A 16817-nucleotide genomic window follows, 5' to 3' on the forward strand; every position below is an offset into this window, starting at 1 on the left:
TTGCAGCAAAAATAGGAATTGTGCACCCCTGGACCCCTGTACCTCTGCACCCACATACCCCTGGCCTTGTGCACCCCTTTACCCACGCACCCGTGCAATTGTGCACCCATTTATCTCTGCACCCTCTGTCCCCGTGCACCCCTGCATCTGTCCACCCGTGCACCCATGCACCCTGGCTACTTGTGCACCCGCTTCCCCACACACCCACAGCCCCCCGCACTCCTGCACCCCTTACCCCTGCACTCCTGCACCCCCCTACTCATGCACCATGCCCCCCAGCACCCATCTCCTCCTGCCCGCAGCCACTGTGGGTGCAGCAGCAGCCACCATCCCACCCCATCTCCCTCCCACCCCACCCCAGCATGACCCATGGGCTATAATTAGCCCTCTCTCCTCCTGTGGTGGCCCATGTGCACAGGCAGTGTCACTTGACATGACACCCTGCTTATCACCCTGCCAGCTGGGCACCCTCTGCCAGGGCTGTGCCCACCCACTTCTCCCCCAACCCCACCCCCCAGTTCCCCCAAGAAGTTTCTGGGTCAGATTTTGCAACCAAGCAGAGGTTGGGTGTGGGTTGTGGCTCTGGAAGGCCAGCACGGGGAGCAGCCCCTGCAGCTGGGGGTGCAGTAAAGCCCCCCCCAAACCCTCCTTTCAGGGGGGTGCATGTGGTGGGGCAGGGAGGGCTGCATCTCCCCGGGGCTCCCTGTCCCCCCTCAGTGTACCCACAGCGTGAGGTGTGTGGTGGCACCCCAGCAGTGCACCCACTGTGTGTGTGGGGGTGTAGCACCCACATTTTGGAGGTGCAAAGGGAGATTCTCCTTACCAACCCCCCCCCTCCCCAGCCCCATTCCTGCCCCCACCACCCTGTCCCAGTGATGCTGGGGATGGTTTTTCCTCCCCTACCCTGTGCCACTGAGGGGGGGGGTCCGGCCCCAGGATGTGACCACTGTGTCACCCTGCAGGGCTGGTGGCCACTTGGTGTCGGGGGGTAAAGCCTGGCTCTGCTTCCCCCCACCCCCCAGCTCCGGTTTCGGTGTGCCGGCCCCCGGCACGGGAGGGCAGGACCTCCCGGACAGCCTGTCCCTGTTCCCAGCTTGTTTACAGTGACATCCTGATGGCTCAAACCCGGGTGACGGGTGACAGGTGCTGCTTCTGGGGACACTCGACCCTCTGTCAGGATTTGATTCCTCGTGACCACGAAGTGACTTATAAATAGGGGGAGGAGAAGCCGCCGGCAGCCGAGAGGGAGAGAGAGGGAAGTGCCGTTGTGCTGATGGATTTCCCAACCGGGATCCTGCGGGATGGCAGCCCCATGGAGAGCCTGGAGAAGCAGCTGATCTGCCCCATCTGCCTGGAGATGTTCAGCAAGCCCGTGGTGATCCTGCCCTGCCAGCACAACCTCTGCCGCAAGTGTGCCAATGACATCTTCCAGGTGAGAAGGGGCCCCAGCCCCCCGGAGGGACACGGGGATTGCTCACGGGGCTGCGGGGATGCTCAGGGATCTCCCCCACTCCCGTGTTCATCTCCTCCTTAAAGGCTTCCAACCCTTACTGGCAGAACCGGGGCAGTGTGGTTTCGGGGGGTCGGTTCCGGTGCCCCTCCTGCCGCCACGAGGTGCTGCTGGACCGACACGGGGTCTATGGGCTGCAGAGGAACCTGCTGGTGGAGAACATCATCGACATCTACAAGCAGGAGTGCTCCAGGTGGGCAAGGGGTGTGTGTTGGGGGGGGGGGGGGGTTGTGGCTCATTGCTTGTCCTGCTGGGACCCTGGGGACACGGGGACCTCCTGAGACCCAGCACCACCACGGAGACCTTGGGAGATGGCAGCTGGATGAGAAATTGGGGAATTTCAGTGGTCCCAAATCTTCCTCCCTCAACCCAAATCCAACCCCCCCGCCATGCAGAGCAGTTTGGGTCTCTGGGTGGCTCAGGGGGACAGCAGGTCCCCAGGGGGGTGGTGGCAGCAGAGCGGGTCCTGTTCCCCGCTGTGCTCTGCAGCTGGAGCGTTTGGTGGGAGATAAGAGGTGTGGGGGACAAATCCAGGCTCTGCTCATGACAGTGGCACTGCTGGCTGATAAGGGACAGGGGGACAGCTTGGGGGGCCCACTCCATAAGATCATGTGGCTGAGGAGGGGGACTTGGAGGGCTCACAGGTTCTTGAAGCAGAGCAGTGGCCCCTGCCAAACTTCCTGAACTGCTGTAAATATTGTCTAAGAGCCATGGGGACAGGGACGATGGCACGTGGCAGGTGGCTGTGGCTGCTGGGGGGGGACTTGGGGGGCCAGCCCTGTCTTTGTTTCAGTGGGTTGGCTTGTCCCCACGTCCCCCTCCTTGCAGCAGAGGGGATGATTGAGCTGAAGCCCCTGGCTGGGACCCCCCAGGGGTATCTTGGCTGGTCACATGTTGGGTGACAACAATAAATTCCAGCAGCCCGAGGCTAAAATTAGGTGTTTGTGCAGTGTCCCTGGAGTGTCACCCCCCCTGCCACCAGGGCTGACTGCTGCCATGCCCAGTGCTACACTGGTTCAAACGGGAGTTTACTGGTCTTGGGGTTTACAGAGGAAAAGAAGACAGTGGCTCCTGTAGGAGTAGGAGTGGGGTGACACCAGGATCCTGACTCTTTCCTGGGGACTTGATTTTGGGGTGGCTTTGCAGCATCAGTGGGGATGTCACTGTGCTGGGGACAATGCTGCAAGAGAGGTGTCATCACTGTGGGGACAGTGCTGCAGCAGGGATGTCCCAGCAATGGGGGCATCACCTCAATGGGGCTGTCACCCTGATGGGGCTGTCACCCTGATGGGGATGTCACCTCGATGGGGATGTCACCCTGATGGGGATGTCACCTCTCTCTCCAGCAGGCCACTGAAGAAGGGGGAGCACCCCATGTGCAAGGAGCACGAGGACGAGCGGATCAACATCTACTGTGTCACCTGCGAGGTCCCCACCTGCTCCATGTGCAAAGTTTTTGGTGCCCACAAGGACTGCGAGGTTGCCCCTCTGCAAAGTGTCTTCCAGGGCCAGAAGGTGCCATGGGGGAGGGGGACAGAGACACCAGAGGGGGAGGGCATGGGGTGCAGGTCTGGTCCTGGGGTGATGTGCTGAGCTGGGGCAGCCACAAATAGCACTGGGACTCACTCATGGGGTATTAATATCCTCCTGGTGACTTCGCCCAGGAGACAGCCTATATTTAGAGTGGCCGTGGCTGGAAGGGGACATGGGGGGAGCAGGGCTGGGGCTGGGCAATACCCAGCCTGTCCCCACGGGTGGGAGATGTCCCCATCCCTGTCCCAGCTGGTCTTCAAGCTGTTTCTGTCCATCCACCCCTGCCCAGAGCGAGCTGAACAACTGCATCTCCATGCTGGTGGCGGGGAACGACCGGATCCAAACCATCATCTCCCAGCTGGAGGACTCGTGCCGGAGCACTGAGGTGAGGAAAAGGGGAAAAGGAGCCCTGGGAAAGCCTGGTGACACTCGGGATGGCCAGGAGGGAGCTGGAGAATGGAGTAGGGAAGCCCCTGGGCTGCTGCTGGTGCTGAGGGGGACACCCACATGGCATCATCCCTTGTCCCACAGGAGAACAGTGAGGCGGCCAAGCGGGAGCTGTGTGCTCGCTTCGATGCTTTGGCAGAACTGCTGGAGGAGAAGAAGTCAGAGATGCTGCAGCGCATCACCCAGGAGCAGGGTGACAAAACCAGCTTCATCCAGGGCCTTATCCACCAGTACAAGGAGCAGCTGGAGAAGTCGAGCCGACTGGTGGAAACAGCTGTCCAGGCCATGGAGGAGCCTAACGGGGCTGCCTTCCTCATGGTGAGACCCCTAAAGCCCTTCCCCTGGTGTCCCACCCGCTTGGGGACATCCCACATGGCTCCATTCACCTCTCCTCTTGCTCCCTGCAGAATGCCAAGCAGCTCATTAAAACGTAAGTGTCCAAATTGTGGAAAATTTGGTGCTCCCCACTCCCTTCCCCGCAGCCAGGCAGGATTTGGCCACAGAGTGCCCAGGTGGTGAGCATGGGGATGCCCCAACCTCCTGCCATGGCACTGTGTGGTTCCCCAGCCTGGTCAGTGGGCAGGAGGGGACATGGCTGTGCTGTCCTTGCCCAGGATTGTGGAAGCCTCCAAGGGTGGCAAGCTGGAGAAGATTGAGCAGGGCTACGAGAGCATGGACGCCTTCACAGTGAGCCTGGACCACCTCACCGAGGCTGTCCATGCCTTGGACTTCATCCCCAGTAAGTCAGCCCTTGACCCCCTCCCCTGAAGCCCCATCCCACCCGGTGGCACCCATCACCTTTCCCTGGTGGCCCCGTGGTGACGTTTGGTCACTTGTTTGCAGCAGAGGAAGACGAGGAGTTCTTCGATGGGGAGGAGGAGGAGGAGGAGGCGGAAGAGGATGCAGCGCCTGAGAGGACAGTGATGGGTAAGGGGCTGCACGGCCCAGCTCATCCCCTCCTGGGACCCTCAAGCACCCACGGGGGAACTTCGGGGGCTTGGACCCCCCCTGACCTCCCCATCCTCTCCCCCTGGCAGCTCCCCTGTAGCCACAGCGGCGTTGATGGGGCGGGAGGAACGCCGCGGGCGCAGGATGTCCAGCGACGGGACTGGGGACAACGGGGAGGGGGAGGGGGGACACACATGCCATGGGGGTTGGTGGCTTCGTGAGCCACCGCCAGCTCCAGCACAGGACACTTTTCTATACGGGTGCAAAAAGGACAATTCCGCACGTTTTGTATCTTCCTTGTTTTGTATATAATTGTCACGGATTTGAATTTTGTGTATTTTGTAAAGAAAAAAAAAACCGGTGGTTTGGGTGGTGTTGGTTTGTTTGGGTTTTTTTTTGTTTTGTTTTAGTTTCCTTGTCTCTCATTCTCAACTTGCCAGCCTCACGATGGGCACAGGAGACCCAGGGCAGGGGGGTGGGGGAGTGGAGTTGCCCAGTTGGTGCCATCACCAGTGTCCCTGCCAGCACCCAGCCTGGCAGAGGGATGTCACCCAGTCCAACACTTAATTTGCAGCCTCATTAGCACCTCCAGCAGCACTGGCACCCTGTGCCTGGCCACCTGCCTGGGGATGTAACAGGTCAGCACCCAGCAAGATTTATCTCCTGGCCCCGGGATGTCCTGGGCTTCTGCTTGCCCAGGTTTGGGGTCATGACAAGGGAGGGGTGAGGATGCTCGGGCAGCCCTCAAAGTGGGGGTGGAATCAGCATCGAGCTGCTGGTTTGCTGCTGGCTGAGCTGGCAAGACTGCAAAAAATATACCATGGATGCAAAAAAAATGTAGCAGGAATGCAAAAATATTCCAGGGGGCTGCAAATAAACCACGGATGCAAAAATATACCAGGAATGGGGGGAAAAATAAAAAAAAACCAAACCAACAAACACCGTGGAAGCAAAAATATATCGCAGGTGCAAAAATATACCAGTTACTGCTTTTCTCCTGCAAAAGGGAAACTGAGGCAGCACCAGCAGTGGTACCGGGATTGCAGTCAGCACCAGGGCATTTAGCGCCGCTCCCCCGGGGGGGTGGGCTGGGCTCAGGCTTATCCATCACATGGCAGCTGGATTTAAACTGGGGGGGAAGGGAGGAGGGGGATGGGGCTGAGGGCTCCCTGGAGAGGGGCAGGGAGATCCTGGGGTGGTTTTAGGGGTTCCTGGGTGGTGTCCATGGTGATGGTGGTGATCCCACCGCTGATCCCCCCACAACCCCGTTCGGGGCAGGCACTTTGCGGCCGGCCTGATCGTCCCCCCCACCCCCACCCCCTTGGTGGCTTTGCGCACGAGTTCCCGGTCGCTTCACACGAGCCAAGGCCACCGCTGCCACCGGCACCGGCCACGCCGCGGGGTCACCCCCTCTGTCCCCATCCTCGCCCCGCAGGAGGACGATGGCAGCCGGCGAGGAGAAACAGCACCTGCTGAGCCCGGGAGCAGGAGGGTAGGGAGAGACCCGGGGGGGTTTGGGGACACGGTGTCCCCTCTTCCTCCCGCTGCTCCCACCTGGGATCCCCTGGAGGCATCTGGCTGCGGAGAGGGAGGGGGGGGAGAGGGTGTTTCAGCCTCCAACCCACTCCCCAAGCCTCTCCCTGACCCCTCTCCCCGGCAGGTCCTACCTGGGGGCTGCGCAAAAGGACGAACACAGCTCAGCGCCTGTCCTGGAGCTGGGGACACGGCGTGGCCAGCATTGCCACACGCGTGGGGACAGCGGCCACCCCGGCCAGCAGCAGCGGGCCCGCAGGAAGCTCTACCTGGCTGCTGGCATCTGCCTGGTCTTCATGGTGGGGGAAGCCGTGGGTGAGTGGGGGGTGCAGGGTCGGGGGTGGGGGTCCACTGCCTGCAGACCCTCGTGTCCTGACTCCCCTGTGGGTGCAGGCAGGGCTCCCCGTTATTTCTTGGTGGGTCAAAGCACCCACTGTGCCCACCTCATGCCCACCTCAGGCTGGGACACCATCCCCCCCCCCGATGCCACCCTGACGTCCCCACTGTCCCCTCCCCGCAGGGGGGTACCTGGCACACAGCTTGGCCATCCTGATGGATGCAGCCCACCTCCTGACAGACTTTGCCAGCATCATGATCAGTCTCTTTGCTCTCTGGGTCTCCTCACGTCCTCCCACCAAAACCATGAACTTTGGCTGGCACCGGGCAGGTAACGGGGTGTCACCACCCCCTCAGAGTGCCCTGGGTCCCTTCCCCATGGGGACCAGGTGCCTTCGGGAGTCCCAGGAGGCACAGGGAGCCCTGGCACCTGGGTATAGGACAGGGCAGGGAACAAGCACTGCTGTCCCCATGCAAGGAACAGCCCTGGAGATGGCTCCCTGGTGCCCACCCTAGCCCTGGGTGGAGCAGGAGGGTGCTTGGGCTTGGCAAAGCAGCATGTGGGACTGGGGTCCTCCTCTCCACAGAGATCTTGGGGGCTCTGCTCTCCGTGCTCTCCATCTGGGTGGTGACAGGGGTCCTGGTCTACCTGGCTGCCCAACGCCTGCTCTCAGGTGACTATGACATCGAGGGCAGTGCCATGCTCATCACCTCTGCCTGTGCTGTGGCTGTCAACATCGTGTACGCACCCCTTACCCTCCCCAGGCATCCCCCACCCCCTGCCCAGTGTCCCCACAGGGATGTCACCCCTGCCCTGCCCACAGGATGGGGGTGGCTCTGCACCAGACAGGGCACGGGCACAGCCATGGGGCAGCTGGGGAGCAGCCCAGTGCCAGTGTCCGTGCTGCCTTCATCCACGTCGTGGGGGACCTGCTGCAGAGCCTCGGTGTCCTCATTGCTGCCTACATCATCTTCTTTAAGGTCGGGTGGGCATAGGGGCAAAGGGGGTGCTGGGGATGGGGACAGTGGCTTCAGCGGGCACAGGAGTGAGACGGAGAGGACCGTGTCCCCTCAGCAGTGGTGCCGATGGGGATTTGGGGTGAGGTGGCAGCACCAGAGGGGCCTCACCCTCTCCCACCCTCTGCAGCCTGAGTACAAGTACGTGGATCCCATCTGCACCTTCCTTTTCTCTGCCCTGGTGCTGGGGACGACGCTGACCATCCTCCGTGATGTCCTCCTGGTCCTCATGGAGGGTAGGGACCCACCAATGGGGAATCCCCAGGCCTTGGGGCCACCCATGGGTGCGGTGGACTCCCACTTCATCCCTCCAGCACCCACAGCTCTCCCTCTCTCCCACCCAGGTACCCCAAAAGGAATGGACTTCAACGCTGTGCGGGAGACACTGCTGGGGGTAGGGGGGGTGGAGGCCGTCCACAGCCTCCACATCTGGGCACTGACAGCAGCACAGCCACTGCTCTCAGTGCACATCGCCATCAGTGAGTGCTGAGACACCCAGTTTTGGGGTGGGGATTTAGGGCTCACTCCCCTCTCCCCATCCTGACACCCCCCTTTGCTCCTTGACAGATGCGGGTGCCAGTGCTCAGGAGGTGCTGGAGGAGGCCAGCACCCGGCTGCAGGGCACCTTCTACTTCCACACCACCACCATCCAGGTGGAGAGCTACTCCGAGGAGATGCGGGACTGCCAGGAGTGCCAACCCCCCCAAGACTGAGCTTCCCTCCATCTCCGGGAGGGGGGATTTTTCATAGGTGGAAAATAAAGGGGAGCAAAGGGCTGGTTGTGTGCGGGGGGAGTTTGGGTCTGGCAGCATCGGGGTGTCACCTCTGGTGTCTTTGAAGGCAGCAAGGATGGAGCCACAGCCATGGCAGCCAGAGGAGAGCAGCAGTTGGAGGGCAGCAACCTTCATTTCCCCCCTTTCTATTCAGGCAGGGGGGAAAAGCAGCTGAAATAGCCCTTTTTTCTACTTTGGGGAGCCCTGTGAGGCAATGGGATGCTGGGGAGCTGCAGGGGGACCCATCACAGCCGGGGCAGGAGGGAGAACACTCTGGCCCTCCTCTCACCTCTTATCACTCCCGTTTGCCCTTAGGAAGCCAAAGGACTCGCCCTCCCCGCGGGGTTGGGTGCTGAGGGGGGGTTGGGTGTGCAGCCGGGTGCTGCACGGGGTGTTCCCAGGGTGCCTGGGTGGCTGTTGATGGCACAAGCTCCTGGTGGTCCTTACATACCCCCATCCCACAGCCACCAGCCAGGCTCTGCCTCTCCACACATCTTTATTGCACTGATAGAACCCGGCAATAAGTAAAACCCGACAGCGAGTAAAACTCGACAAGGGGTAAAACCTGACAAGGAGTAAAACCTGATAATGAGTGAAACCCGACAGCGAGTAAAACCCGACAGCAAGTAAAACCTGACAAGGAGTAAAACGTGGCAAGGAGTAAAACGTGGCAAGGAGTAAAACCCCATCAGCCGACTGCCTGCTCCCGGGAGGGCTCCGTGCACGGTGAGCGGAGCCCCCGGGGCTGTCCCCGACCCGGCTCCCCAGCAGCCCTCAGGGCTTTTCCAAGCGTGGGTATTTCTTGCGCAGGACGGAGACCTGGTCCTTGAAGAGGACGGGGTCCAGGCGGAGTTGGGAGGAGACGAGGGGCATGTAACCAAACCAGTCCACCAGCTGGTTGAGGCAATCCTGTCGCTGGGAGAAACCTCGGTCACACCCCCCCCCCCCCCCGCCGTGCCCTTCACCTCGGCAGGAGGGGGAGCAGGGAGGTGAGGGGCTCCCCTCATCAGCCCTCATCAGGTGGTTCTCTGTATCCCCATCCTTGTGCCCTACCTGCTGGGACACGCTCTCCTTGTGCTGCTTGCGTTGGGTGACTTTGATGGGTGGCAGCTTGGTGACAGCAGCCACCAGGACGTTCATCAGGATGTCCTCACAGGCAGCAAGGCCACCCACCAGCTCCCGCAGCCCCGCCGGCAGGTACTGGGTGAAGAGGCTGTGATAATACCTGGGGAGGGAGTGAGGAGGGGGGGGGCAGAATGCAGCTGAGCCCCCAGCCCCACCCGCATCTCCCCGGCTGGGTACCTGTGATAGAAGGCGGCCGTGGTGAGGATGATGGAGAACTCGTTGGTCCATTGGGAGGTGTAACCCCAGCACCTCTGCTCAGGGTCCCAGAAGTGGCTGCACGAGGGGAAGCCCACGATGCGCTCAGGGAAGCTGCGCCACACCATGAAAGCAAAATCCACCTGGCACAGGACAGGGGACAGTGTCACCAGGCTGTGGGGACCCATGGGAGGGGACTCATGGGCTAGGGGACAGTGTCACCAGACTGTGGGGACCCAGGAGAGGGGGCTTGTGGGATGGGAGATGGTGTCACCAGGCTGTGGGGACCCATGGGAGGGGACTCATGGGCTAGGGGACAATGCTACCAGGCAGTGGTGACCCAGGGGAAGGGGCTTGTGGGATGGGATACGGTGCCACCAGGCTGTGGGAAGCCATGGGAGGGGGCTCATGGGCTAGGGGACAGTGTCACCAGGCTGTGGGAAGCCATGGGAGGGGGGCTCACGGATGCCCCTGCCTTTCCCCATAAGTGTGTCCGGGTCATGGGGACATGGGGACAGCAGGCACAGGTCCCTGCCAGCCCCATGGTTACCACCCAGCAGCCTTCCTGGCCTGGCACAGGGCTTGTCCCAGCTCCAGGGGGCTGGGACAGTGGTGTCCATGGCCTCACCTCACTGGTGGAGAGGCTGCTGTGCTCATCCAGGCTCAGCACGGCGTCCGTCTGGATGGCAGCGTAGGGGAAGAAGCGGTCGCTGAGCTACAGGGGGTGGAAAATCAGGTTGGGATGTGCCATGGGGTGGGTGCCCCAGCTCCCTGCCTGCACCTTGGCTTCTCTCACCTTCCCACTGCCCTGGATGATGGTCAGAGGCACGGGGGTTTGGGGCCATCTCCCGCTGGGTGGTGGTGGCTTCTCACAGTCCCACAGCACCAGGACCTGCAAAGGGGGTAACCAGCGTGTCCGGGGGGAGGCTTGACCCACTTGGGGGTGTTGGTGCATTGGTGTTCACGAGGTGGTCAGGGACCAGCCCCCCCCCAGCACTGCAGCAGGACCTGCTCCAGCCCCACTCCTCCTAAAACCATCTCATGGCAGTTTGGACCACGGCAACCCCATAGGTGGTCCCACCAGCACCCTGAGGGGCTGGGCAGACAGCTCTGCCCATCCAAGGGTGACACTAGCAGCCATCCCTCACACCCTTCCTAGCCCCTGGGACACGGCCCCATCCATCCCAATGCATTCCCGGGATCTGCACTGAGTGGAGAAGGACTCAGCTCCTCCCACCTGGGCGCAGTACTGGGATGCAGAGACAGCCTGGATGAGCCTGAGAATGGGCTGGGAAGGGGATCCCACCGGTGAGACGGCCCGGATGAAAGCTGTGAACTTCTCAGAGGGGCTGGAGCCTGAGAAAGCAGGAGGAGATTTGTGGCATGCACTGAGTTTGCCGTGCTCAGCCGGGGCACAGGGGTCCTACCGTGCTGCAGGTAGTAGAAGGGAAAGTCCCCTGGGTGGGTGGAGAAGTCGGGCAGGGCCAGGAGCCCCCCGGGCAGCGAGTTCCAGAGGAAGCGGGAGCGGGAGCGGTGCGGGAGCAGCCGGTCCTTGATGATCTGCCAGAGCCCAAGGAGAAGTTCTCAGCACCTTGGTAGTGACCCCGGGGGCTGGAGGTGGTCAGAAAGGGGGGATGGGGAGGTGGGGGGCTCACTTCCAGCGTCGTATGGACGATTTTATCGACAGAGGAGAAGTAGGCGTCCCACAGGAACTGGGTCTGCTGCTGGAACGCCAGCACACGCTCTGGGTGGATGCAGCGAACAGCCGAGGGGATCTACGGCAGCCGTGGGGGAGCTGGGCTCTCACCTTGTCCCCTCACAGCCCCCTGGCACGGCTGCCTTGCCTCCAGCACCTCCCGTGGCCAAGGATGCTGTGCCACCTCCTCTCCAGAAAGTAGGATCTGACCCAGGACCCCCCAAGGGCTTTGGGTCTGGGGAGATGCTCAACACCCCCCACCACCACCACCCACCGGGATGAATGATATCCTTCGGGGCTGCACTGGGACAAAACCCCCTCTTAGAGCTGGATGAGCCCTCCCCGCATCCCCCCACAGGAGAGCTGCGGAGGATTCACCCCCCAAGTTTGGCTGGGGACTTAATCAGTCCTGGTGCCACTCACCACGAGGGGAGGGTCCCGAGGGGTGGGGGTTTGGGAGGGCAGGATGGGACCGCGGTACCTGCAGCAGCAGCTTCTCACTGCCCACCACGGCAGCTTTGCCCCAGTCGATGGCCTCGGCAAAGGGCAGCTCCCACCCATCGCTCAGCAGCACCGGGATGCAGGCAGCCTGCGGTGGGACCCCACACAGGTTGGGACGAAACCCCCACACCCCAGGGTGAGGGTCTCCCTGTCCTCCCCAGCCTCCCAACCCCTACCTGCAGGGCCTCCAGGAAGCGAAAGGAGCCCAAACGCCGGCCTCGGGGCACGATGCAGAAGGTGGAGTTGTGCAGCAGCTCCTGGTAGTCGAACCTGGGATGGGAAATGGGGTTGGAGGGAGGGGATTAGGAAGAGACACAGCCCCACCTGTGACCACCCACCTTATGCACCCGACAAAGCTGTGCATCCCTCCTGGGGGAAATGGACCGAGCTCAGGGAAGCGTTAGGATTAATCGGTGTTGAGTTTTGGCTCCAAATATCCCCAGCTCGGCGGGGTTGGGGGAACGGAGATGCTCTGAGTGATGAGCCCACCATCAGAAACGGAACCCCTGATGGACCTAGGAGCCAAATTCGGTCCGAAGAAGTGGGTGAGCCTGGGACCCTGGAGTCTTTCAAAGTCATTACCCTCCTCCCTCCACCCCATTGTAATGAAATCCCAATGCAAAGACAGCGCCCGAACCCCCGAGCCCGAAACTTCGGCGACTCCTCCACCGTGCCCAGACGTGCCGGGACGGGACCGGCCCTGCCTGCCCTGGCACCGGTTCTGGAAGGAGGTGGGGGCAGAGGGCCGGCAGCATTCCCCCTCCCCGTGCTGTGGGGTTATGAAAGCCCCTTCTGTGCAGCCGGTGGGGAGAGGCGCGGCTTCTGCTGGGTCCCTGTGACCACGCCGGAAAATCCAATATTGACATTAGTTTGGGACAGGACCCCGCTGTTCCTGCCTGCGTGGGGAGGAAAGCCAGGTCCTGGATGGGATGGGGAGGAATAAGAGAGGTCCAAGCAGGTGTGGGCGGTGAGGCCAAAGGGCTGCTTGAAATGTGCTGGTCCCCAGGGAGAAGGATGTCCCCGCGATGGGGGTGGTGCCAGCCTGCGGTGAAGGACGTGTCACTGCCACGGGTGCTGCTGGAGCACTACGGAGCATCCTGGCAGCCTGGAATGTGTGAAATCAACCCCGATGCCGAGGTGTGAAGTTTTACGATCAAAACCCACCTCTGAGGAGCCATCCTGACATCTCCGAGGGATGCTGAAAATCTCATCAGTGCACCCTGCCTCGTTAACACCCGTAAGCGACTGCCCCGAGGAGCGAGGGTGGCTCAGACAGCACCCAGACCCCTCGATGACACCTCAGCAGTGACAGCCACATCCTGGCGCTCACCCTGGGGGGGACATCCTCACTGCCACCCGCTCCTTAGTGACCCCAAACCTAGCTGTCACCCCCAACATCTCCATGGGGCTGTTCCATCCCGAGCAGCATGGATCCCGGGGGGGGTAGCCGTGGCGGGGAGGCTGGCGCCGCTCGGGCTGCGGGGCCAAAACCTCCCGATGGAAATATTTTGCTCCTGACGCGTTGCGGTTTCCGGGTAATCACGCCGTCAGGGCTTCCTTGTTTTGTTAGGAGCCGGGATGGGAGCCCACCACGCTCCCTCCGCCCGGCCCCTCCATGGCTCCGGTTGGGCACGGTGCCACCGTGAGGGGGGTGGTTGGGGGGTGGTGTCCCGTTGGCTCCAGAGAGCCTTTTCCCAACCCAGTTCTGTTGCTTTCAGCGCGGGGCAGCCCACACGGAGCCAACCCGCAGCGCTGCTACAAACCCCCCTTTATCCGGGGCACAGACCAGGTTTGTTTTAGGCAGCCTCTCCCGGGGGGGTGAGGAGGGTGATGAAGCCCCCGGTGAGGCCATCCTCTGCTCCCTCTGCCATGCACCAGGTCACCGGGGATGTCCCCAGTGCACGGGGCCATGGGGACAGCTGGGGTCTCACTGCCCCAACCACAGTGTGTCCCTTCCTCGTTGGGCTGTCCCCTTCACAACTGTCCCAGCTCCTTCTCCCTGGGGCAGGAGGACATAAATCCCCTGCATGAGGTTGGGCAGAGCTGCCCTGGCACAATGGAGACACTGGTGGCTTTTTTCCTGGGTGTCCCATGAGGACGAGCAGGATGGCTCAGGGTCACGCATGAGCACGCTGCCCTGTGTCACATGTGTCCTGTCTATCTGCCACCTAAAGCCACCCCAGGCGAGGTGTAAATCTCCCTGTTCTTGCAAACAGTATTAGGGATTACTTGGATTGGTGGGAGCAGGATATCCCTGCCCACTGCCCCTCAGCACAGTGTGGGACTGACCTTGGGATCATGTCCCACCAGCCCACAGCATTACTCAATGTCCTGCAGTGCTCCTGCCCCAAAAAAGGCTCCACAGCAGGGGCTGGTGGCCTGGTGGCACCCACCAATGGGGCCACACAGTGCCCAAGCTGACCCAAAGGCCCAGATAATCCTGGTTCCTGTAGCACCCTGGTTCCTCTTTTACCTCCCAGAACCTCCTAAGACGCTTTGACGATGATGCCAAATGTGGACTCTACCCATCTGCTCTCTGGCTGGGTGGCTGTGGGATGTCCCCAAGCAGCTGAACAGGGCTGGTGGGACAGGGTCTATGGCCACCAACACTGGACACAGCAGTTGTTGCTGGGTCCCAAACAGCAGGATGTGGGGAGAGGTGAGGAGCCAGCAAGGTTCACAGAGCCTTCCACACCCACAGAACTTTATCCCCCCTATGTTTCCACCGAGGTCCATCACACACTGATGCCACCATCCCCACAGGTCAGGGGGGGTGCAGGGGAACCCTCCACCCCACCACGTCCAGTTGAGCTTGAGGCTTCCACCCTGGGATGCCCAAAGCCCTGCCAGTGTTGTGGGATTTTCAGTGGAGCCAGGGAGGGGAGGGATGTTTCAGGCTGATCTCCAAGAGAAACATTTATGGTAGGGGAGGGCAGGGAGGGGGGAGAAGAAAAGCATCATTCATCAGCATTAGGAAAAAGGGAAATCGCATTAGAGGCGGCTGCACTGATTGCAGATAAGAGCTGCTCTTGCCAGATTACTTGAACTTTAATACAGAACAGAAAAGCCCTGAGCAACCAGCACCTCGCTCCCCACCACCCAAATGAAACCCTCATCCACTTCGGAGAGCCCAAAAACTTCCCCTCTCCCCCCATATCTGGAGCTCCAGTCACCCAAAGCAGACACAGCTGCACCCTGCAGAGGGGTTGAGAACATTTTTACGGAGTGTCCCCCCACCCCCCAGCCCCTCTTTCCCAGATCATCTCCAACTCACTTTTCATAGTCGACGTTTGTCCTTGTCACAGCGTGTGTCCTTGTGCTTCTCCCAGTCCTTGCCATGCTTTGCAGTGGTGAGGGAGATGATGTCCTTCCCGTTGTGGATGTGGTGCAGGGCGTTCCTGGTGCCGGAGCCGATGCCGGTCAGGTAACCTCTTCCCCATTGAACACCAATAAATATTCTTTTTGGGGGGGATTGAGTCCTGGTACAACCACCCCTTCTCCCGCCACGCTGCGGGTGGTCCTTGGAGAAGAGAGGAATGGAGATGTTCAAAACCAGGCCTGAAGTTCTCTGTGTAGAAGCTGGCTTTGGCCAGGATTGGCTTGGCCAATGTCAAAACCCAGGTCCTCGGTGTAATTGGCCAGGTCCCCGAGTAGAGGTTGAAGATGAGGTGGTTCCTACCACCATTCCAGAGTGGGAAACTGCGGATTTTCTCATCGACGTTACGGACGTACTGACCCGAGAGATGGTCCCGGTCCAGAGTGTCAATGCTGAGGATGAAGAGGCAAGCTTCCTCAGGCTTGGGGGTGTAGTAACGAGAGCGTTCCACGGAGCTGAGGATTTTGCTGTAACTCTCCGAGAGGGGCTGGTCCCGCTCCCGGGGGTAGGTGAAGACTTTGAAGCCATTTCTCTCACACCTGGAGAGGTCGAAGCAGGTTTCCATCCGGCACCTGCTGTTCTTTATAGACACTCAGCCTTGCTGCCCGCCGCTCCCGGGCGATTGGCAACGAGGGGTCCCCATCACCTGCAGCTCCTCGGGGTCTGCAAAGCTTTTGAGGAGGGACCGATCCGTCCAGCGGGGCCAATTCCTCTGGGCTTCGGCTTTCCTCCCGGGAAAGAAAGCGAAACGGCGCAGCTGGTCCCCTCCAAAGAAGAAAAGCAGGAGCCAAGAGGCAAGGAAAGTCAGGAAAATGTATTTCTTCCTGGTCTGCATAGGTTCATGCACGGCCCCGGCTCCTCATCGGGCTCAGACGGGTGTCAGAGTCCGTCCGGTTGAAAGGCTGATGTCCCAGACCTGAAGCGGGAGGTGGGACGATGGCTCCTGACCCCCAAGGATTACCCTTTACGGCCCGTGGGAGCGTGGATGAGCCCCACAGTCCTCCCACTGTCCCCTCCACCCAGGGCTGTGCTGGCTTTTGGGGGTCTTCCCACTCGGCAGAGCTCTCTGGCAGCAGCGTCCCACTCCCTTCCCTCTGCCTCAGCGTCTACTCCGCTGGGTCCCCGTGCTGTGACAATGACATTTCCATCGCCACTTGGCCCGGCTTCAAATCCCTAGGGAAGGGGAGAGGTCGTGGCGTGGCAGTCACGCTGCCGCCAACCCCGTCACCGCAAGCAGCTCCTCACATCCCCACGACGGGAACCCCTGCGCAGACCTCTCCTGGGAATAAAAAACCTCCCACTCCCTCAGGGCTGTCCCCAGCCTGCTCCTTGCTCCCGGTACCTTTGGGAATACGCAGCTCCGGGTGGGTTTCGGGACGCCGTGCCCGAAGGCTCGACACGTGGCTCCCGCCGCCTCCGTGCTGCATCCCCGGCCGGGGACGGTGCCGGAGGAGGAGCCGCCGGGTCGGGCTCTGCCCTCCCTCAGGAGCTGCCTCCCGGGGGTCTCCCCCTCCGTTCGCCTGTCCCGGGGATGCGCGTGTCTGGGGATGGGGACGGAGGTGTTCCCCCACCTTGTCACCTTGTCCGTCTGACCCTGCCTTAGGCTGTTTGTCCCCGTGTCACCCCTGACCTCCTGTGCAAGCCCCCAGCTGCCCGCGCCCCTCGTGGTCGCCTGTCTCCCCGTCTAGCTGTCCCCTGTGTCCCCTCGAGGCTGGGTGTCCCGTGTCGTGTCCCCACTGGGGCTGGCTGTCCTCGGTCCGTCTGTCCGTTCCCGCCCTGGGGCTGTTTGCCCCCTGTCTGTCCGTTCCCCTCGGGGCTGGCTGTCCC

At 61.4% G+C, this 16817-nt stretch overlaps 3 protein-coding genes across 4 annotated transcripts; 2 read left to right on the forward strand and 1 right to left on the reverse strand.

Annotated features, from left to right (window-relative positions):
• Positions 1–1218: 1218 nt before the first annotated feature.
• TRIM63 (tripartite motif containing 63) lies at positions 1219–4819 on the forward strand. 2 transcript variants are annotated; one of them, XM_030464501.1, is made up of 9 exons: positions 1219–1432; positions 1537–1703; positions 2860–3025; positions 3333–3428; positions 3575–3808; positions 3898–3920; positions 4105–4229; positions 4334–4417; positions 4528–4819. In XM_030464501.1, the coding sequence occupies exons 1-9, from the start codon at positions 1274–1276 to the stop codon at positions 4536–4538; spliced, it is 1065 nt and encodes a 354-aa protein (XP_030320361.1). In that variant the 5' UTR covers positions 1219–1273; the 3' UTR covers positions 4539–4819. The 2 variants fall into 2 exon arrangements, with proteins under 2 accessions (XP_030320361.1, XP_030320359.1); XM_030464499.1 differs by having other exon boundaries at positions 1220–1432; positions 2857–3025.
• A 1006-nt stretch (positions 4820–5825) lies between these two features.
• On the forward strand, positions 5826–8037 carry SLC30A2 (solute carrier family 30 member 2). The gene is made up of 8 exons (XM_008501604.2): positions 5826–5930; positions 6099–6286; positions 6492–6638; positions 6895–7048; positions 7132–7288; positions 7455–7560; positions 7669–7803; positions 7892–8037. Exons 1-8 carry the CDS (start codon positions 5881–5883, stop codon positions 8035–8037), a joined length of 1083 nt encoding a protein of 360 aa, XP_008499826.1. The 5' UTR covers positions 5826–5880.
• A 537-nt stretch (positions 8038–8574) lies between these two features.
• On the reverse strand, positions 8575–16817 carry EXTL1 (exostosin like glycosyltransferase 1). Its single transcript, XM_030464274.1, is given in 18 exon segments — positions 8575–9012; positions 9151–9322; positions 9400–9560; positions 10046–10132; positions 10214–10309; positions 10655–10773; positions 10845–10977; positions 11073–11192; positions 11595–11702; positions 11791–11884; positions 14889–14905; positions 14907–15158; positions 15160–15210; positions 15212–15249; positions 15252–15573; positions 15575–15636; positions 15639–16163; positions 16333–16817. Coding segments are annotated over 17 exon segments (2160 nt in total). The 5' UTR covers positions 15826–16163; positions 16333–16817; the 3' UTR covers positions 8575–8871.

This window comes from Calypte anna, chromosome 23, assembly GCF_003957555.1.
Source record: "Calypte anna isolate BGI_N300 chromosome 23, bCalAnn1_v1.p, whole genome shotgun sequence".
NCBI lineage: Eukaryota > Metazoa > Chordata > Aves > Apodiformes > Trochilidae > Calypte > Calypte anna.

What these genes read in the sequence shown, in the direction of transcription:
- TRIM63 (XM_030464499.1), top strand. Translation starts at nt 1,274, where the DNA reads ATGGATTTCCCAACCGGGATCCTGCGGGATGGCAGCCCCATGGAGAGC. An exon ending in TACAAGCAGGAGTGCTCCAG is followed by an intron (nt 1,704 to 2,856) that starts GTGGGCAAGGGG and finishes CTCTCTCTCCAG; the next exon opens with CAGGCCACTGAAGAAGGGGG. An exon ending in GTGTCTTCCAGGGCCAGAAG is followed by an intron (nt 3,026 to 3,332) that starts GTGCCATGGGGG and finishes ACCCCTGCCCAG; the next exon opens with AGCGAGCTGAACAACTGCAT.
- SLC30A2 (XM_008501604.2), top strand. Translation starts at nt 5,881, where the DNA reads ATGGCAGCCGGCGAGGAGAAACAGCACCTGCTGAGCCCGGGAGCAGGA. An exon ending in CTTTGGCTGGCACCGGGCAG is followed by an intron (nt 6,639 to 6,894) that starts GTAACGGGGTGT and finishes TCCTCTCCACAG; the next exon opens with AGATCTTGGGGGCTCTGCTC. An exon ending in CCTACATCATCTTCTTTAAG is followed by an intron (nt 7,289 to 7,454) that starts GTCGGGTGGGCA and finishes CACCCTCTGCAG; the next exon opens with CCTGAGTACAAGTACGTGGA.